The 23,243-nt window shown below is 36.2% G+C and overlaps 1 protein-coding gene across 1 annotated transcript in view; it reads right to left on the reverse strand.

Moving 5' to 3' along the window:
• Positions 1-23,243, reverse strand: part of EML6 (EMAP like 6) — a 336,902-nt gene that overhangs the window by 22,855 nt on the left and 290,804 nt on the right. The window contains exons 27-29 of the mRNA XM_001375291.5: positions 21,802-22,003; positions 21,558-21,684; positions 35-113 (exon numbers count right to left, since the gene is read on the reverse strand). Of these exons, the coding sequence (XP_001375328.2) occupies positions 35-113; positions 21,558-21,684; positions 21,802-22,003 (408 nt within the window). The remainder of the gene's footprint in view (positions 1-34; positions 114-21,557; positions 21,685-21,801; positions 22,004-23,243) is intronic.

A 23,243-nucleotide genomic window follows, 5' to 3' on the forward strand; every position in this document is an offset into this window, starting at 1 on the left:
CAAATGATGAGCAAAACAATTGGAAGCTCCTCACCTCCACCAGTTTCTTTTTTTTGGTGATGTTATTCTTCTGTAGTTTCTCTGGCTGGGGAGCTGCCCTGCTAACTGGTGGCCTGAAATAGACATTGGCCAAGATAAAAACTGTGATTAGCAAAGGATTGTAGAAATCTTCACATTCAGGATCAGTGTATGTGACCAGATGTGGTCTTTCAAGTCCACTTGTCCAATTCATTTCCCTTTTCTCTTTCTGTCATGTTAGATTTCCTTTTTGCATGGTAGGATTAACTTAAGACAATGTTAGTGGTAGCAACATAGATCTGAATGATCTCCCCACATCTAAACTAATAACTTTAAAATGAGATTTCTTGAGATAACCTAGGTTTCTTACTTCTTTTTTTTTTAACCCTTACCTTCCTTCTTGGAATCAATACTATGTATTAGTTCCTAGGCAGAAGAGCGGTAAGGGCTAGGCAATGGGAGTTAAATGATTTATCCAGGGTCACATAGCTAAGAAGTATCTGAGGTCAGACTTGAACCCAGGACCTCCCATCTCTAGGCCTGGGCTCTCAATCATCTGGGTCACCCAGCTGCCCCCTGTTCCTTACTTCTTGAAGACCAGATAGTATATCAGAGAAGCCAGAATGAGTAAATGCAATCTCCAAATGCTTTTGATTTGAAACTAAGGAATGGATTGGTCATGGAGAGACCCTGGTTTTCTTTTAGTAGAACATGTTGGAGAAGAAACCACAGTTTTCCATTACCTACTACTAGCTATGAATCAATACAAGGACAAGGACATATACCTTGTTTTCAGGAAGTTTCAAAACCCCAATTTCTATCCTTAAACACTTATTTTAAGGATAATGTCATAGGTTCAACTGGGGCGCAGTCACTGGAATTCTGAGGTCCTAGTATTTGTAGAACACACATAAAAATTCTAATTATCCAAAAGGGCAAATAGGATATTTTTTTGAATAGTCCTGAATAGTCACAGAAATTTTTATGGCATGCAGATAACTTCACTCTACAAAAATATGCCTGATAAGAGACCCAAATTTGCTTCTTCAAATAAAAAGTCTTATAACTCATTATCTGTGTCCTTCCTGTAGGAAGTTCATTGTTAGGACATGTAGGTGAAAATTTTGGCTCAAAAAAGGTGTTCAAGTCATTCCCCAAATTTGCTAAAAACCCAAAAGATCGGTTAACTCATGCCCTAGCCCACATCACACGTTTATGGACAAAGTCAAACTATTTGTTTGCACTCCTCAAAAGTTATTTTACTCATCCGTTGGAAGATAAAATTTCACACAAGCTAATTGATGGATTTTCTAATGTGATGAGCCAGTGGATCCATTATGAATTCCTTAAAAAGCAAACCATTTAAAATATCCTGGGAAGATACTGTATCCTCTGTAGGTATTTTGTAAAATTCCCTTCTACAACCATATAGAGAGAATAAAGGTATTAATGGCAAATCAATCCATTATCTTTGCATGAAATATATCACTTAACTGCTCGTGAGATATGTGAATAGAAAATATTACCTGGATCCCCTTGTAAGCAGCAAACAAAGCCAAGTGAGAAACTTAGTACAGTTTAGAGCATTATTGGCAAATCATTTTATTCATGCACAAGCATTTTTTTAAGGGAACAGACATTCCTGTGTGGCACAAACCATGCTTTTCAAGCATGCCAGCAAAGGACTAAAACAGAAACGAAAGAGTGCACCAGTCTACAAATGCAGAAGGCTCCTACCCTGGCGTCACTGGGCAAACTCTGCACTAAAGCGCCTACAGAATAGGGAGAAAAAAGGAAGCTTTGTCAATGCTTCCCACACACTTTATGTGAAGTTACTAACGTCTCCTGTGGACTTTGGTTATTTTTGTGTGTGCCGTCGACAAATTGTTGTTGTCAGAAACATAATTACATCCTCCTGAATGCTGTGGAGAGTTTTGTACAATGGATGCTTTGTTTTCTTTTCAAATCTAACTCATAATTTAGCCTAATAACTCCCAGTGTTTACTAGTAGGCCAATTTGCCTGCTAGAACAGTTTGGCATTAAAAAAATTTTTTTTTTGCACTGGGGAAAACAAGACACCTTTATTTTCTATGAAACCGTTCGATCCAAACAGATTACATAATCTTCAGTGATAATTGGACCAAACGGTACTAGAGTAATCACCAAATAACGGGGAGAAAGCAATTCTCTGCACAGCTACATCCCCAGCTCACGTCACTGGGTAACTAAATTGAGGGAAATCAGGATGCTGGGGGCAGGCCATTTCCCACAGTTAGACGCTTCCTTTCTTCACACGAATTGTCCCTTCCCGTGATGTCTGCTCTTTTTTCTGTTTTAGTAGAACTTGAGAATGAAATTCCTGGGTTTACTCTTTTACCTAAGAATGTTTAAGTATGTGATAAAAGCAAGCCAGGGATTGGGATGAGAGCAAGAGGACAATATGGTTATGGCATGGTTCATAAAGAATTACTGGCTATTAAACACATGATTTATTTTCAAGAAACACACAGGCTGTGGGTATATATGTACATATATATGTATGTGTATATATACATATATATAATCTAGAGAAAAGAGTATGCATACAAGCACAAATACCATCTATTTATATATACATGATGTATATATACACACAAAGGCATTCAATGTGGTTTTCACCTTTATATTCATTTAAAAACTGAAATATAAAGCAATATCAGAAAGTTTCTCTTCTTTTTTTCACAAGCATATGATCAAAGCTATATTGCTTCCAAACTGAAGATGAGAGGGGCAAGGGGAAGAGACCTGCATTGTAGCAAATTCAGCAAATTATAAGTATTTACCCTTTGGGACTTTTTCTTCATGAAAACTTAGTACTGAAAATTCATAGAAAACCTGAGCTTTTCCAGTGGACTGTTAATACTTACTTGACAATTCCCTGCCTCCAAAGGAAAGCAAGTTAAAACATAATACAAGTATTAAAGCCTTCTTTCCAGTTAGCCATAAAACCTCAAACACTGGACACTAAGAATTAGTCAGTGGCTCTAAATCCTTCCAGATTTAGATGCCACCAGAAAGTGGCCTTGTCAAAGCTGCTCATGGTGAGGAAGAATGGAATAAGAGGGAGTTCACTCAACTTAAACCAATTAACTCTTTTGTAGTCAGTTGGTTGCTCCAAATGCCACATAGGACAAAGAACAATATACTCAGGGCACATAACTGGGTAGTAGCAAAAGTGTATAAATTGGGCAAGAACTATGGGAAAAAAGGAAGAAAAGGAAAGAAATATTGGAAAGGAGGAAGGAAGGAGGAAAGAAAGAATGGAAGGGAGGAAGAAAGGAAGGATGGAAGGAAGGAAGAAGAAAAAATTAAAAAAGAAAGAAAGGAGGCAAGGAAGGAGAGAAGGAAAGAAAGAAGGAAGGAAGCAAGGGAGGAAGGGAGGAGGAAGAAAACAAGGAAGGAAGGAAAAAAGAAAAAGGAAAGAAAGAAGGACTTTAAAGAAAAATAGTAGATCTCTGAGAGGAGAGGAAAGAAAAGGATATGAAAAAAGAATTATTTCATTAAATATTCAGATAAGAAAGATAAAGAAAGAACTTAGCAAGAGAAAATGAAACAAAACTATACCTAATGGGGATTAGAAGTTTCGTAAATCATGAAGAATGCAGCAAGAAGTAAGCAAAACTCAGGCGTAGGCCATTAAAGTCTAAGTCTATATTTTGTGTAATGTGTAATCTATTGTTGTATTTCATCAATAGCAAGCCTTTCCCTGGCTCAGGATTGGGGTATGTAGCCTGTGAAACAGGAATAGTATGGCACTTTTAAGAACACTAAGATGGGAAGAGGCAGTATTCCTGTGGTTGTCATAGCCCACACATAGGCCCTGCAGAGATGGATAGCATAGTCAATGCTTTATCAGAGGCATGGGCATAACTGGGAGGATGCTAATATCCAGCAACTCTTTAACTAAAGATTCTTGGACTCTATAGCTTTCATTGCCCAGCATCTAGAATGGTAAGAAATCATCTAGAACAACTTCCTCATTTTACAGATGGGGAAACTGAGGTCCATGAGAGGAAGTTATGTGCCCAAGGAGACAAAAGGAGTAGACAGCAGTGCTAGGATTTGAATTCACATTCTTTGACTCTAGATGTAGTATTCATTCTTTTTTCCAAGCTGCCTTTTAACTCTAAATGATAGGAAGTTTCCCCTAACACTGAGGCTACATCTACCTCTCAGTGATTTCCACTCATTTCTCTAGGTTCTCCAAGTTCTACCCTGTGAAATCAAGTAAGGAAAAAAAATCTGCTCTCTCTGTCTCTGTCTGTCTGTCTGTTTGTCTGTCTGTCTCTCTCCCCTTTTCCCCCCTCTCTGTTTCCCTCTCTCTGTTTCTTTCTATCTGTCTCCCCCCCTCTCCTTCTGTCTCTCTCGCTCTTTCTCTCTCTCTCTGTCTCCCTCTCTGTCTCTGTCTATCTCCCTGTCTCTCTCTCTTTAAGCATGACAGCCCTTGAAATACTGAAAAAGAGACCCTTAACACTTGTCCCCTTTCTAACCCAGGCTAAGCATCTTCAATTATCTTAACCAATCTTCATATGGTATGTTCTCCAGTTTCCCAAGAATCTTAGATGTAATCCTAACCGCTTGTTGCTATCCTTTCTAAAATGTGGCTTCTAGAACTGTGGGCAGAGATGTAGTACACTGAAGGAAGTACTGGACTTGGATTCAGAAGAGTCCTGGATCAAATCTCATCTCTAACACTTAATAACTAAGGGCAAGTCAATTGATCAATCTGAATCTTGGTTTCCTCATACATAAAATGAAGATAATTAACATTTGTAGTACTACAAATGAGGCAATATATGTAAAGAAATTTGTAAACCCTATGGAAATATATAAATTTTAGCTATCATTATTATTACCTGAACAGAATACTCCAGGTGCAATCAGAACAGAGCAAGTACAATAAGATAATCTCCTCCCTTGTTCTGGACACTATTCTCTTAATGCAACCTAGGATTATATTAGTTTTTTTGGCTGTCATGACTCATTCAGTCAGGAGTCCACTAGAATCCTCAGATCTTCTTCATGTTAACTATTTTCTAGTTATTATGATAGCCACTATGTACTTGCTTAGTTGATTTTTTAAAAATCCAAATGTAGTACTTAAATTTTATCTCATAAGATTTGGTCAATCATTCTAGTCAGTTGGATCCTCTTTGAATATTGAACCTGAAATAAAGAGGGTTGGCTATATCTCTTAGTTAGAAATTTGATAGACATGTCATCTATACCTTCATCCAAAGCACTGGAAAGTAGTTTTACAGTACAGGGACAAAGACAAATCCCTGATGCATTAGAGATGTCCCTTCAAGATGAGACAAGCTCTGTTAGTGGTTTATATTATTACAACAAATGATGGTGACTGCTCAGGATTAATATAGTATTTAGAGATGGAAGGGATGCTAGAGCCAATTCATACTGGCTCAGGAGAGCAAATTGTTAAGTTTTGAGTGTGGAAATTGGCCTATGCTACAAATTAGGGCTTGATTTAGTGTTTTGTTGATTTCTAGACTTAAGAAAGTGATGGAAAAAAGGTCAATAATGTAGCTAAACTCAAAAGTGTGTTTTGCATACTTAAAGAAAAAAACCTTACCTTCTGTCTTATAATAGATTCTAAATGTTATTGCTAAGGTGGAAGACGAGTAAGAGCTAGGCAAATGGGGTAAAGTGACTTGCCCAAGGTCAAACAGCTAGGAAGTGTCTGAGGCCATATTTGAATCCAGGACTTCCAATCTCCAGGCTTTCTCTCTATTCACTGAGCCATCTACCTGCCTCTTATATCCTTTCTTTTTAAAATTAAGATCCAGTTGTTAAACATTTACCAGCACACCCTTGGACCTTGAGAGCCATCTGGTTTATTACTCTCATTTTATAGAGAAGAGAACTGAGACCTAGAAAACTGAAAGTGACTATTTTCCTCTCTATTTCAAAAAAATCTTTAGAACTAGCAAAAGGGAAGATTGAGAAATATTCCTGATAAGTCATACACATTTGGATAGAGTATTGAACAAAGAGGTTATTAATAGAGAGGAAAAAATTATAGGGTCTGAAATGGCCAAGAATCTAATCAAAATCCAAAGAGAAAGTAACTTGAGAATCAATAGGGGAGAAAAATATTAAAAGCAAAGAGAAATTAATTCTCACTAAACTTATAAAAGGGAAAAGGAAGTGGTAGGGGGTAAGGCATAGATTCAGCAAAATTTTTAATGGGATAAGTCAGGCAATGTAGAAAACTCTCATCCCTCAGGAAGAAATCAAACATGGTGTTTAAACCCTAAGTTGTGCTAGAAACCATTCAAAGATTTTTCAGAACACTTTGGCTCATTCCTGAGTGTGTAATGCTCAACATACAAGCATACGCAAGCATACATGTGTACAAATTTCTGATCCAAGATGGCCTCATAGAAGTTTATGCCTACATGGAGGTCCACATTCCAATGTCTGAAGCATGCTCTGCTTACCAAATCATAGGCTATTGGGTTTTCTTTAGAATTTTCCCAACCTCATTCAGGGTTATAAGAGCTGCCTCAAAAGTTGCCTCAGTTTTCCCTTTACACCAAAAAAAAATGTAAAGAATGATGGTGAAATAAAAATGAATAGAATAAGAACTATGAACTCTGCTGGATGAACCTCTCACTGGAGCTAAAAGAAGGCACTGGAGCTAAAATTATGATGAACTCTTAGTGATTTCCACAGTCAAAATGAGCCTCAAATGATCTAAGCGAAAGGTGGCAAAATAGAAGATTTTATGCCAGATATGGCTACCAGTTAATCATCAAGAAACATTTGGTAGGCATTTATGATGCACTGGCCCAAGCCCGGGTAATATGAAGAAAAGCAAGAATAGTCCCTGACCTCAAGCAGCTTACAATATAATGAGAGAGACAACATGTATATAAATAAATACATACTAGATCCTTTAGAGGGGATGAAGGGAGGGAATAAACATTTATTAAGCACCTACTATAAACTTTACAAATAAGATCTCATTTGATCCTTACAATAACCCTATGATATATATGCTATTATTGTTATCCCCATTTTACTGATGGGAAAACTGAGGTAGATAGAAGGTTAATTTGCCAAGGGTCACACAGCTAATACGTTTCTGTGTATGGATGTGAACTCAGGTCTTCCTGACTGCAATCCCAACATATAGCTGCCTATAGTCCTTGACTGACCATGGAACAATGTATTAATGTTCTTAAAAAAAAGTCAGGGAAGCCCTCCATTCTAAATACTAGCATCACTTTTAAGCTATATGTGTGTATTTTTATGTATGTGTGTATATCTTTTAAAACAAAATGTGAGGCAGAAATGCCCCTTAAAATTTACTTTGAGAACACCTTCTCAATGATCAGATAAGTAGCCTAGAATGCTAAGAAAAAGAAGAAAGAAGTCTGATATTGAAGCACTTATGTTCTCAAAAACAAGTACCTGTGTGACCAATTAGGTCCTCGATCAGAAAAAACATAAATCACTTTGGTCAACTTCTAAAGTACGCCTCCATGAATAATATTTGTCTTCTCCCAAATTAAAAAACAAACTGCTTGTTATTTATTTAAGGTATTTTTTGTTCTTGCTGTAAGGATGGCAATTGACTGGATCAATTAATCAAATCAATCTCATCCCACTTAGAGTAGTTCATTAGATACTCTGTTCTGATAACCTCTGTCACATGAGCACAAGTCTCTATGAAACCAATTGTTCCTATAGACCAAGTGTGAAAAAGCATTCGATCTCTGATGTCCTTGAGAGACACTGGATGAACTGGAATGACATTGCTTAGAAAATGTTTTCTGATTGGTTGAGAACACTTGGTCATGCCCTATAAGCCATTTATAAAATAAGAGACAAGTCTGGATCCTGGAGATTAGAGCTTCTGGCAGCCTAATGTAGATAACCCACCAGCCAAGTCACGGAAAATTACTTGGTGGGGGAAGAAAAGAGGATTGGCCTTGGCCTTGATCTTGATCTCCTATCCCCACTCCCACACCCCTGGCCAGAGAAGAAGTCTATGAGCTTCAAAGGGTGTGAGGGAATTCAGACTTCCCATTGGCATCCTAGCAGTGTCCCTGGACCAGTTGCTGGCAATGATCTGTATCAGGAGTCGAGGAGAGACTGGATACTATGAAAAAAGGTTGACTCAAGTCTCTACAAGGTATCAGAGAAATGTTACACTATATTTAAGGACAACACTTTGAGGACTTTGTTAAAAGGATATCTAGGACTTGGATGCTACCTCCTTTGACAAAAACATGCTCTACGTTTGCTCCCACTTCCCATTAGACTCTGTATGTACTTGGGGGAGAATGTGTCATAGACTTTTTGGGCTCCCTATTATTATATCAACTTAGTCAATATTCCTAATTACAAGCTAATTAACTGTGACTGCCCACTTGATATCGATTGCTAACCATGATGGTAAACACACAAGTAGGGGCTTGGAGCTATAGGATTAGAAGAACTTCTCAGGCTCTCAGGGATACCCCTAGAACTATGTGGAAAGTTGTAGTGAGCCAATTTGTAGGGACTGGCCTGAGAAATTGAAGTAGAGTAAAACAAAGACCCTGATCGATTGGTAAAGGTAGTAATCAATAAAGTATACTTTCCCTTATAGAAAGCAGGCTTAAGGAATGTGCTTTCTCAGGCTGTAGCAACAGATGGTCAGTGGAACCAGGGGATGGCCCCTCAAGGACGGAATAAATCAGGTAAAGGATAAGACATACAAGGAATGTCCTGTCCTCCCCAGCTAATGGCACATCTGGCTTCTCTATGATAAGGGTTGCTTGCCCTGGTCATTCTGCCCCAGTCATTAAGGCTACATTTCACTCCCTGAAAACTTTAAAGCCATATATCCTTCTCCACATTGTATGATCTCATTTTACCTTTTTAACCTCTTGCTCATATGTAACCCTATAAAAACTGTTTGTAACTTCAGTTTCACTAGGAAGGTTGCCCTGGCCAGTTAGGTACATCCTATTAATCAATAGATAAATAAATGAATATTGGTTCCATTAACTGAACTTCTGGGGTTCCAGACTCCCTTATTGAAGTAAACTACTTCAAAATGAATGAGAGTTGGGAGAGAATAGCCACAGAGTCTATATATACTAGACTTGAGTAGATAGATGCTAACTGAAAGAATATGATTTCCTATTTTTACTCATTCCCTCCTCCAATTTGCTGACACTCTACCCATATTTCTTGTCTTCTGGAAGACAAAACAAGCTATCCCAAAATTCATGGTAAATTTTAATCCTTTTTATATTATTAAACCCTAAAACTTAATTGTGTAGAAATAGCACTTTACCTCAAACAGCACAGAAAAGGACAACAGACTCTGAATAAGTAATTTCATTTCTAAATGTCACTTAATCTTTTTATTTTAACATCAGGTAATTCTTCTAGAATTTCAATGGAAATACTCTAACTAGATAACAAATTTCTTTCTTTTTTCAGTTGGAGAGTCTAAGCCTTGGGGCATTTATAGATTAAATAAATAATTCTCACATGATGGTCCCCAAGACCTTTCAGGAGGCCAGAAAGGTCAGAAGTATTTTCATGAGGTATCATTTGACTTTTTCACTCTCCTCTCCCACATATACACTAGAGGTTTTAAGACACTACATGACCTGTGAATTAAAGATTTAGTTGCAGACATGAAGTCTGAGTAAATATCTCCTCTGCAGAATTGTACCTTTGCCCTACCAACGGATGAATCTACAGATATGACTCAACTTGCTGTGTTTATCTTTGTTCTGTATTAGCAACAACTAATCACTGAAGAAGATCTTTTATGTGAATATTTGGCAACACGAGGAGTTGAACTAGTCAAAGTGTTGAGTAAGTTTTTGAATGTCATGGTTTATCTTGGAGCAACTATGCTGACCTTTGCACTAATGGCATAAAAGCAATAGTGAGCAAAATTGCCGGTGTCTTAGCACACATGAATCAAGGTAATGCTGTATTACTTAAGTCATTTTGTTCTTAACTGCCATGATCTTTCAAAAAACTAGTATTTAACATTATTTAGCAAAAAACAAACAAACAAACAAACCTAAACCCTGCCAATTTTGTTTAAGAATATCTTTGATGAATCAATTCATTTTTATTAAATCTTAAAAAAAAAACCCTTACCTTCTGTCTAAGAATTAATACTAAGTATTGTTTCTAATGTAAAAGAAAGATAAGGGCTAGATAATTGGGGTTAAGTGACTTTGCCCAGGGTCACAGAGCTAGAATGTGATTGAGGCCATATTTGAAACCATGACCTCCTGTCTCAAGGAAATTTATTAAATCTTGATACTTGAGAACATCTTTTTTTGTGTGATAAAATGAGATGTATGACTAGAGTGCTTTTGTGGCATACTGAGGCACAATGATGATCTTGAGGTATACTACTCGTGTCATTGGGAATTGTGAAAAACTTTTTTTAGGAAACAACATTTGCACTTCAGAAATGACTGACAGACTATATAGTTATTTAGACTTGGGCATTTGGTAAGCATCTTCTTGAAAATGAATGAAGTGAGCCTGTTACTTCCTGGGAAAGAACTGAGAGTATTTGTTGCCAACAATAAAATTCAAGCTTTCAGGCTAAATTTTTGATTTTTTTTTGAATTTTTCAAGCTAGAATTTTGGAAAACTTGTATCTGCTACTGTGAGCTTGACAGCTTCTCAGTATTTAAAGACTTTTCTGATGTTCTTGATGGCAACAATTTGGTGGTGATGATCATGAAGATGATTGTTTTATATTGTATAGTGAAATGTGTCATCATTTAGAAGATCTGTATACCTCAGCTGAATCAACATTTTCTAAGTGGCTAAATGCATGATGTTATAAAATCATTCAGGGTAACAGATCTATTCAAAGTGCAAGATCACCTAATAGATTTTTTATGTAACAGTATGAAAAGTTCATTGAAATGGTTTCAGAGTCCACATCGCAACTAATCTTTAAGAAACTCCCACTTGAGTTTTTGACATTGATATCAAAGAAAATCCACAATTACATGGAGAGTCTATTAAATTACTCTTCCATTTTCCAACTCCTTATCTGGGTTAATCCAGATTTTATTCATATACTTCAATCAAAGCAACATATCACAACATATTGGATCCAGAAATAGATATGAGAATCCATTTATCTTCTCTTAAGCAAGATATTAAAGAAAGTTGCAAAAATATAAAATGATACAATTCTTTTCACTAAATTTGTTTCTGGAAGTTGAATTATTTTTCGTAAAAATATGTCAATATGTGATAATAAATGATAAAATATTTTAACATGTAACATTTTAACATTTAACAATGAGCTTATTGTTGCTATTTAAATGAATTAATACATACTTTTAAATTCACCTTCTTTAATTTCTTTTTTTTTTAAACCCTTACCTTCCGTCTTGGAGTCAATACTGTGTATTGGATCCAAGGCAGAAGAGTGGTAAGGGCTAGGCAATGGGGGTCAAGTGACTTGCCCAGGGTCACACAGCTGGGAAGTGGCTGAAACCAGATTTGAACCTAGGACCTCCCGTCTCTAGGACTGGTTCTCAATCCACTGTGCTCCCCAGCTGCCCCCCTTTAATTTCTAAGATTACAATTATCAGTAGATACAATCCACATAAACAAAAGCTCTTTGGGGTCTTCAATAATTTTGCAAGTGTAAAATTGAGACCAAAATGTTTGGGAACTTCTAGGTTAAGTGACTTGTCCAGCATCACGGAGTCACTATGCATCAGAAGGGAGATGACTCCAGGTCTTCTTGATGCCTTTATATATTGTAATTTTAATTCCTTCTAACATATTAAAGTCAGATGACTTATGGAGAGCAGAATTCCTGTCATTTTCTATCTGCATTTTAGAACTGCTCTGAGGGCATGACTCCTATAAACTAAAGAAGGAGATGATTAAGATTGGTAGGCAAGATGGCAATTCCACCCATGTAGGAAATTCGTTGGGGTAAATGGTTAAATAAGCACGGCAGTGAAATCTGCATGTTTATACTGGAGCTGAAGCTACCTCCAGAGTAACCACTGCTCATGTTGCAAAAGGTACTAGATAACTCTTGACTCTCTGACCCACTCCCTCCTTCCCTACAGTTATGAATTAGACCCATTAATCATCCCCTACCTCCACATTCTCGCAGACATGGTGGCTCACACCCTTTGAAAGTGAAGGGCTGAGTCACTAGCCCAGCTGAGATTATCTCTAAGCTTGTGGGCATTGCCAGATGACCTGCTCTCTAGAATGACATTGCATCCTAAGAAACATGGGGCATCTCCTAGCTCTCCTGAAGCTGGACTCTCCTCTTCGTTATTATCTCTGATGATTAGAATGTGAGCTCCTTGAAAACAGGGAGTGCCTCACTTTTCTATTTGTACTCGCTGTACTTTTCAAAGTACCTTGCCTATAGTAGATGATTAATCAATGCTTTTTCATTCATTCATCATTAATTCATCTGTGTCACACTGTATTGAAGGTTCTCTCTCTAGTCACCGCTGGGTGCTTGTTGGATCCTTTGCCACGTTGTGGAGCAAAATACAAGATAGACACTCCCATGTGGATTTAAAGTTTCAAGATAGAATTGAACAATTTTGTTGGCACTGTGTAGTGACTTCAGTATTACCTTTGCACTTAAGGACATATGGTTCTCAGCTCTTCTCACAGCAAACATCTTGGAGCAACTATAGATCACTTGGGAACAAGGTTCCAAATATGTTTATGGAGTGGAGAGGAGGGAATAGGATTTGAACTATTTTATGTTTCTTTAATAGGACACAGTAGAAGCAATGAGACTATGGAAGAAACTATCTCTTGCCATTTTCAGTTAAAAGGTCAGAAAAGCTTGGCATATGGATTTATGAGTTAATTTTTAAAGAGATCTATGATTTCACTAAAACCATTCCAAGTTTCTTTTTTTTTCTTTCTTTTTTAAAAAAGCCCTTACCTTCTATCTTAGAATCAATACTGGATATTGGCTCCAAGGCAGAAGAGTGGTAAGGACTAGGCAATGGGGGTTAAGTGACACGTCCAGGGTCACATAGCTAGGAAGTATCTGATCCAGATTTGAGCCCAGGACCTCCCCTCTCTAGGTCTGGCTCTCAATCCACTGAGCTACCCAGCTGCCCCCTGCCAAGTTTGTTACTGTAGCTTCTCAGAGAAGATGAGGCAAAAAAAGAGTCATTGTCCAGTGGCCAGCCTTCTGGGGATGGGGCTTTCTGCATATCATGCCCGAAGTTGTTTCTAGGCCATAATGAAATATTAGTGGAGAACTTGAGAAGTTTAAGAGCATTTTTTTTAATTGGAAGGATTTTTGTTCCCTCACAGAAGATTGTTGTCACACAATTTTGAATTAAAACAAAAATATGAACAGAATATAATCCATGATAACCAAAGCCCTAATAAGTTTGTTTTTCAATACAGGGAAACTTTCACATATTTTCTACATTTAACATTTTGTCATAATGACATGTTCCTAATTTTGCTCTAAATATAAAATAAATTGCAATAAAGAACATTTTATGTATGACATGAATGTTTTTTGTTCATTTCCTTTTAACTGGGGCTACCTAAGAACTTCACAAGCAGATTTTAATCTTAATCTTTACCCCAGTTAAAGAGACAGGAAGTAACCTGCTCACAATCACAGAGATAACCAATGGCATTACTAATCGAAGAAGAGTCTAGGCTCTTTAAGTCTTCTGTTGCTTTCTATGAAGAAATAACTACTGATGACTAAATTACCAAGGAAATGGACCATCCTAATAGAAGAGGAATTGACAGCACCTCTCTCTCTCTCTCTTTCTCTCCCCCTCCCTGTGTCCCCCCCCCCCCTTAACTCTTACCTTCTGTCTTATTGGTTCCAAGGCAGAAGAGTGGTAAGGGTTAGGCAATGGGTGTTAAGTGACTCGTCCAGGGTCACATAGCTAGGAAGTGTCTTAAACCAGATTTGAACTTAGGACCTCCCATCTCTGGATATGGCTCTCAATCCAGTAAGCTACCCAGTTGCCCCCTCAACTTATTTTTCATGAAAATCCTGGACTTCTGGAGGGACTTTTGAGATAATTTAGGCCAGCTTCCTTATTTTACAGATGAAGATTCTGAGGCATAGAGAGATGAAGTCACTTGTTTAAAGACATACAGTTTTATCAATGGTAGAAACAAGACCAGAAGCCAAGTTTCCTGTCTCCCCTCCCATTGTTTTTTTTTTCACTAAATCATTTGAGTTATTTTTATTAATGACCAATAATGTAGGTCATTAAAAAAGGTTCAGATTATACGCTTTAAGACTTGTCTCACAGATGCAAAAAATTATTTGCTAAATTTCTAAGATGCATATGGTGTGACTTTTAACTGCATAAGATTATGTAAGACATTATCTAAGTTGTTCCATCAAGTAAAATGGTTGTTTCTGGATCTCTGGCCACATTAGATCACTCCTACAATTCTCCCCAATCAGTCCTCCAACTTTCCAAAAACAGATGCCAAATGGAGAGCACCCTATCCTTGGATCAGGAAAGCAAGAAGTGAAAAGATGAAAAGGATAAAGAAAGAATTTGTGAGTTAATGGGAACAATTCAGAAAAGGAACAGGAGAGAAAGGACAAATATATAGCAGGAGGGAGGGAAAAACAAAGTGCAAAAGAGCAGAGAGAGATAATTAGAAATTAATTTCTTTGCATATACTAACAATGAAAAAGATTTTTAAAGAATATTTTTCTGGTCTGCTAAAATATTAAGAAAGCATCATACAAACAGGTCCCTTGATTGAATTAAAGATTGCAGGCACTTTGAACTTGAGAGAATTTCAGAACTAAAATTATCAATAGGATATATGTCAAACTCAATACTATTCAGTGATAATTTATTTAGGTAAACAATTATGTTGTCCTCTGCTGGGTCTTCTCTCTCTGCAATAAGACTGTGTTTTCCCCAGTGAGATTATCCTTTGAATTCTACACTACAAACAACCTAGGGGCAGGAATCCTGATTTACTCACTTTCTCCTTAAACTCTGCTAATGTACAGGGTATGTCAGGTTAAAAATAAAAAAAACAAAACACTCTTAATATATTTATTTATATGACAAGATTTTGGAGTTGGAAGTGATCATCTAGTTCCATCTCCTCATTTTATAGATGAGGAAACAGAAGATCATGTGACTTTAGAGATTACTTGAATATTAATTGAAAATCCTAATGTTCTTATTTGTATGACTGTATAAGGATATTTTAGGCCTATCTGAAGCTATAGGAAGAAACCTTGAGTCTATCTGTGATGGTTCTAGTCCATCCCCAAATTCCATCATTCTTATAATGCTATAAATTAGTAGAAAAAATTATATTAAGTCTCTAATGTTTTAAGTGGTACGCTAAACTAATGAGTTTAAAATAATGGCTTAAGGATACCAATACACAAATCAACAGACCAATTAACAAAAACTATTAAACACTCTTAAATGTCTAATTTGCATTTGAATTCACTGTCTGCTTTTTTCTGGAGTAATTGATTTAAAAACTTCCTCTCATTATCTTGGGCAACGGAGATGGGCATTTGTTCACTCTACCCTTATGGACTCCATACCTTATTTCACACAATGATTGTTCTAAAACTTTTCTTTTATCCTTTTGATTCCAGCCATATTCTTATTTTCAATACTTATAGCAGGTGACTCACCATCTTATTTCACCGAGGCTGAGGCTATCTGATATGAACCTCTTCTACCTTCCTTTCTATCTCTTAAAAAAAGTCTAAGCAGCTCATCTTATTTACTCCTTGTTCATGGTTTCCTTCATTCCAAAAGAAGGATCTACTTCATATAATCAAGCCTTCCTCTGGTTCTTTTGCATATTCTTGTATTAACCACACAATTTTTTGGGTTGTTTCCCCTTACTTTTGTCATATTAATCAATCAATTAATCACCTAGTCATCAAGGATTTATTAAGAACCTACTATGTACCATGCATGGCTTTGGGCATACACACAAAGACAAAAATGAAACCATCCCTGCCCTCAAGGAGCTTACATTCTATTCCCCTTCATTTTTCAGTCATAAATGTCTTTGATAATTCCTTTATGCCACTTCTTATGTACAAATAATTGTTCATCAGAGCAGTAGCCTGCTTACACCTACCTGCATCTTTTCCATTGTTGCCCTTTGGGTCATCAGCAATTTCTGTCTTTTAATATCATGGTATTCCAAGATTTATAACCATTTAGCAACAAAAAAATATAAATATTAAAATGTCGGTGTGTTTGGGCATCAATAAATGTAAGATGGTTGAAAATCTATTCATGAGATGCTTAAATTTCAATGTGCCTGCATGGCTGGGAGAAGAATTGCATTTTAATCTGACACCATCTTCATGGTTGCACAATTCCTTGAGTCATGATAGCTTTTCACATTTCCTTCCTAATCATCTCTGGAAACATAATGTGTATTATGATGGACTTACCTGATCTCTCCTCATATTCTATCTGTCTAGCATATGGACAACTCTCTTGGTTTAATCTAAGGAGGGCTTTAGGCAGAATGTTCCTAGGTGATTAGGGTATCTCCTTTCTATATAAATAGTTCTTGAATCTTAAGAAAAGAATAAAAAAAGAATCATTCTTGTATAATGGAAGGAGCTCTGGTGTGGGTCAATTCCTTAACTTTTGAGTCTCAGTTTTCTCATCTGTCAAATAGGGATATATTTTTTTACTTCTCTTAGAGGGCTGTTGTGAGGCAAGTATTTTATAAATTTTAAAACACTACGTAAATGTGAGAGAAATAAGTTTCATGTATTTAATATGAGTATGCAATAGTAGACTGGGCACAATAAAGTAATATTATGTCAATATAATACATTATTAAAGAACTTATATAAATATATCAATTCTATAAAGTAATATACAAATTACACAAAATAATATTACATGAATATATACATATACATAAATTATATATAAGTTGGAACTCATCAGGACTATGTTTCACATGTCAATATCCTGGGATTCTTGGGTCCCATGTTGACTGACCTATTCTTTTGTTATTATAAATACTTCACTGAGTAGTGGAAGAGGAAAAATTCCTTTTCATTTAGGATCTTAATACTCTCTATAGCACTGCTCCACTGTATCTCCCAACCAATCAGCAGATGAACAATCATCTGCGAATGTGGGAGATGAAGACTATGTCTACATGGCACAAAACATCCTTTAATAATTAAAAAGCGTAGTCTCGGTATGGAGACAAGAAGCCGAGATTGGAGAATAGGGAGTTTGGGTTCTAGCATCAATTCTGACACTAGCTATATGGCTTTAGGCAAATTACTTGATCTTAATGTCAAAATGAGGAAGCTATATGAGATCATCTTTAAGGTTCCTCAAGGTAAGAAAGTTCTATAGTTCTAAATATCCAGAGTTGGTTTAACCAGTGTCAAACAAGAAGGGCATTTAGGAACCTTTTATTATATGGCTCATTTATTCAGTTTTTATCTGGATATGTAGTATCATGTAGATCTGTCCCAAATTTCTTCTGAGAGCCACTAAATGGATTCCTTTAATTTGCTTACTTTCTATAAGATTTATATTAAAATAATTATGGTGGCTAGGTAACAAGTACCCACAATGTATGAGGCATTATACAAAGGCACAATACATACCTTCTAAAGATATGGCCAAGATTTGTTTCAAGTAATTGGATCAAATGAGAAATAATGAAATTTAACAAGAAAGTATTCTTAATAGCTTTAAAAATACCCATTATATACTCATAGCTCCACTGTAAAGAAGGCATTTTGCCTTGCTCTGAGATAAATGACAATGCCATCTCAAAGTTCTTAATTGCTTTCAAGCAGGTGGAGTGTGGTTTCATTTGGAAGGCTAATAAAGTAAAAATCTTAGAAGCAGAATTGCCTGAAAAACATGCCGGAGTAAGAACAGTTCCATGAAAATTATTGTATTCTAACTTAATAATAATTGGCATTCATAAAGTGTTTTGACATTTGCAAAGTGTCTTCCATATATCATCACATTTGAATCTGTAGGGTGGAGAATAGGGGCATTATTACTTCCATTTTACAGATGAGGAAAATGAGATTCAGATGGATTAAATGCCAATGATTAACAGGTAGAAAATACCAGAGGCAAGATCTGAACCTTGTGCTTCCTGATTCCATGTTCACCTCTGTTCTTGTTACACTATGTCACACCTCACCTTACATTAATTGGGGTTCATTAGTGGCTATTCCCATAGATATCAATGTTTTTCAAACCATTAAGAAAATTCATGTTCACTGAATACCTTTGATTTTGTCTCTATTAAACTATCTTGAGTTTTAAAATTGTTTTTTTTTTTACCATATTTTTGTTTAGCTTTCTCTTGGTTTGTATTATTTCCATAAATGTTATCAGAAAACTAAAATCTCTCCTGCCCATGTCATCAGTACTAATAAGCATTTTCTCATCTGAAATAAGAATGTAAAACCAAACAGGCCAACAGGATGACAATTTCCATTTCCATTCTGTCAAAGAAATGAGATTCCATCAAGATTCTATATCTAAACAAGAAAAATTGAACAAACCACCTGGATGAAAATGCAGAGCAAAGCCTGGACGGTTTTTGTATGGAAGCTTAAAAATGCCTAAACTGGGGCATGGAAAGCATAAGAGAAAAAAGGAATAGAAAAGGCTAGGTATAGCTTAGAAATCAGGTTGTATTACTTAAAGGATAGGAATCTAATATGACATAATTTGATAATATGGCCAAATTATTCAAAAGCACCAGAATGCAATTTAGTTCATTTCTGGTTATCTTCATGGTCAAATTGGATCTAGGCAGAAAAAAAACCCCTGATGAAATGTGAAGAAATTGGACCATTAATATATACTTTACAGCAACAACAAAAACAAAAACTCCAACTTCTCTTCCTCCTTCTGCTTTTTGTCTCTTCTTCCTCCTTCTTAACTCATTTGATTGTATTTTCTCTAAAGAGAAGTTTTTAGATTTAAAAAAGTCACAGGTGAACCTAAGCATGATAATTCTGTTTCTCATGGTTCTTAGTCATTTAAATAATTCTTATGACTCCCCTAAACCACACTGTAATTAGAATAAACTGTATTATACATGTTTCTGTTAAACTTTTGCTATATTAAAAATCTAACTTGAAACATCTCTTAAAACTGAAAAATTCAAAGACTTAACAAATAGACTTCAAAATACACATGGAGGGGGGCAGAACCAAGATGGTGGCTTAGTAAAAACAACAAAAGCTGAAACCACTCTGACAGTCCTTCTAAAATACACTCATGTCATTCACAAGTTAACTATTCTTATAGGCTTTCTCTAGTATATGGGACTACACAGGAACAGGGAGAGAAGGAAATTTCATTTTTGTCTATTGATATTTCAGCTTAATATTAAATAGAGGAGATTTATTTAGAAGAAAATATTAAACCCCAAACCCAAAATATATTGTTGGAATATTAAAGAAGTAAAATATTAAAAATATATAAAAACAAAATAAAAAGTTAATCCTTTTTCCTAGACAAAGAAACATTTACAATATTATAAATGATGAGGTTTTTTTTTTTCCAGACATTTTTATGGGTTAGTACATAGAGCTCAGGACTTAGAATCAGGAAAACATGGTTTCTACTTACACCTTACTGGGTTTGTGACTCAGGGCTATAATGTTCTCAACTCCTATTTTCCTTTCTGTAAAATGGGTATAATAATAGTACCTAATACACTTTGTAAATATCAAGTGAAATAATGTATGTGAAACACTTTGCAAAACTTTAAAAGCTATATAAATGGGAGCTACTATTACTAAGTGAAACATACTTTAGGAGGCCAATGATGTAATGTTATAATGACATATAAAAGCCGTAGGCTTTCCTGGAATTGACTTGGACTAGAGTCAAATCATCAGTTAATCTCTTCTCCCTGCTTCAATTTTAATATGCTAATTTTTATAACAAGCACAGTAAGCCTTGGAGCCTCCTTTTTAGGAAAGCTAAATGTTTCGGGAATTATCTCATCAATCTTTGCAAAATGACCTATAAAAAAGTATGCAACATTACCAGCAACCTCCTTTTTCATATGAAGAAAATGAGAAATTCCGTTCTGAAGCCCTGGAATGTCCAAAAAGTCCTGCATTCATCTGTGACAGTGGTATGGTACTTGAAGGCTAAACACTTTGCCCAGATAGTTCACAGAAAGTGAACAACATGGGAGAAACTGAAGCCATATTGAGACTTAGGTCTACACAGTTAAAATATATTTTTGCAGCTCAATAAAATCTCAAAGCCTTTCAGAGTGCTGCTAGCTCCAGTCCATTTCCCACTGGAATCCTTTCCTGCTTGGATATAATTTTTTTCTGAAGATTTCATTGTTGTGGAGGTCATCCAACCAGGGACAAAGCTGAAAACAAGAAGTCTACCTAATATCATGCCTTACCCAAGCTAAATTTGACAATCGCATTCTATACCTCATACAATAATCTAGTCCTTTGTCACTATGCCCATGGGGGCAGATGATTCTCCCTGGAAATGCTATTCTATTCTTATTACCTCAAGTCTTTCCCTCTAATAAGAACAATTTTTTTTACATCAGAGAAAACAAGATATATTCTTATTTCAACCTAAATTTCATTAGATATACAGAGAAATAATTTTATTGAGATAGGAACGACCTGTGATTTCATTGCTATAGAGCAAGAATCCTTACACTATGGCCTCTGGACCAAACTCAGCCCACCCCCTATTTGTGGATGGATTGCCAGCTAAGAACGATCTTTACATTTTAACTATTGTTGGTTCTAGAGTTGTGCAAAATCAGGAAGTAAGTGGATTTGGCTCTCATGCTATATAATTTGAAGAATCCTGGGATTAGAGGATGCCCAGAAGAGGAAACTCCCAGTGTAGGTTGTCACCTTCTTTGAAATGTAGAGTTAACTAGAACTCTGAGAGTTTGAGGGAGGTGTCTAGATCTAGCACAGGTCATAGGTAGATCTTAAGCCAGGTCTTCCTGGCTCTAACGCCACTTCTCTATTTATCATTCTGTGTTGTGTGTTCAAAAGATATCAAATCATAACAAAAGTTCTTTTTAATTTTATCACAGTCCCCATACCGTAAGATTCTAAATCCAGGTAATCTCAAATAATTTCTTCTTATATTATATATTATATTATATGTATATTATACATTATATTATTTGAAGAAATAAATTCTTCAAAACATTGTTCTCTGGTTTATGCCCACCTTGTAACCAAAAATGGCTCCCATTATAATTCTAGGATCTCTGGCTAAGTTTGAAATGAACAAAGAACATTTTTCTCAGTGAAGGAAACTGATCAGTGTCCTGGGGGTTCACCACAACTCGAGGGGCCCTTTTCGAGGTCAGGAATATCCAGATGATAAATAAGAAATGGTATTAATGTACAGCCAAAGGCAGGTAACAGGATAAATATCATGGAAGGACCTTGTGAACACAGACAAACCATAGACTGCCATACCTTTCCTCCATTGAAATCTCTTTCAGCTGTTGGTGGGGTTTAGTGCCTTCCATTTCCCTGATGCTTACCGCGTAGATCTTAGTGGTATAGTCAATGGCCTTTTCTCTGGCAACATCACTGTCGTAGCCTCAAATCACAAAAGGGACAAAATTAGAAATTGCAGCTTTGGTGAAGGAACGCAGGAAGAGATACAGATAAGGAGGCACAACCGAAATGAATGTGTTTATTTGTGGTGTTCGATTACCTCCATCCTCCTCAGCATCTGTATCTGACTCTTCACTGTCAACCAATTTACTTTCCTGGGTTCCTACGAACTCTCTTGTCCAGATCATCAGAGCCGTGTCAGCACCGCCTACAGTTAGCAGTACGGAGTCACTATGCAACCATCTGACGTTGGTGACATGGGCACCGTGCCCCACATATTTCTTGAATTTTGCATGTTGGCCCTGTAACACAAGGAATCTGGAGATTACATAGCTTATTTTTGTATGTTCCTTTTAAACCTCTACTTATTCCTTATTATTTTTCTATTGGGTTTCCCAGGACATAATTTTAAAAATTAAATTAAATTTAATTAAAAAAAAAAAACTCTTACCTTCCATCTTAGAATCAATTCTGTGTTTTGGTTCCAAGGCAGAAGAGTGATAACTACTAGGCAATGGGGGTTAAGTGACTTGCCACTGAACTACCCAGCTGTACCTGCCAGTGCATAATTCTAAGTAAGCAGCTTATTTAAGAAACTATACTGGGGGGCAGCTGGGTAGCCCAAAGGATTGAGAGCTAGGCCTAGAGATGGGAGGTCCTAGTTTCAAATCTGGCCTCAGACACTTCTTAGCTGTGTGACCCTGGGAAAGTCAGTTGACTCCCATTGCCTAGCCCTTACCACTCTTCTGCCTTGGAACTAATACACAGTACTGATTCCAAGATGGAAGGTAAGGGTTTAAAAAAAAAAAAGAAACTACATTGGAAATTATATAAGCAGAAGCTGCAGCATCTATGACAAACCAAAAAGGTTAAGAAAGGTAAGTTACCACAAGCCAGAGATATTTAAATGAAGTGAGTCAGAATTAGAGCAGATGATTTAGTCTAGGAATTCAGACATCTGTTGGCATGGGGGAGTCTTTGTGTGTCTAAAAATAACTAAATACATGAAAAATAGTTTTACTCAGATGATCAAGCCTATTGTGATATGCAAAAGGTACAAATTTAGTGTGAAAATCTTTTTTAAAAATTCTGATCACAGAATTTTTATCATCTCATGTATCACTTATGTATGTAAGATAACAGTTCTCTTATCTATCAGTAATGTATGTAAGCTAACAATTCTAGGAGATTCCAATTGCCTCTTTAACTTCTCTCTACAGAGGCTTCTATCCAGGTCTGTGACTTAAAAAAAAGTCCGCTATAACCCAAGGGTCTTGAAATGAACAAATAAAAATCTCCCTTACTGAAGACAATAGAATAATCTACTGAATATTATCCATTATTAGGTCAGAAGTAATTCCTACCCCCAAGCATTTTTGGTTGATAGAAGATATAAGAGATTATATCTTCTATAACTAACTGGAACTTAGAGAAAAGATAAACATAAGGAGAGGCAAAGTCCTGTTAGTGTCAGGAGATCTGATGTTAAAAATGAGCTGAGGATGGCAAAAAAAAATGCTAAGGACAAGAAGAAGGATTTTT

Source organism: Monodelphis domestica, chromosome 1 (genome assembly GCF_027887165.1).
Source record: "Monodelphis domestica isolate mMonDom1 chromosome 1, mMonDom1.pri, whole genome shotgun sequence".
NCBI lineage: Eukaryota > Metazoa > Chordata > Mammalia > Didelphimorphia > Didelphidae > Monodelphis > Monodelphis domestica.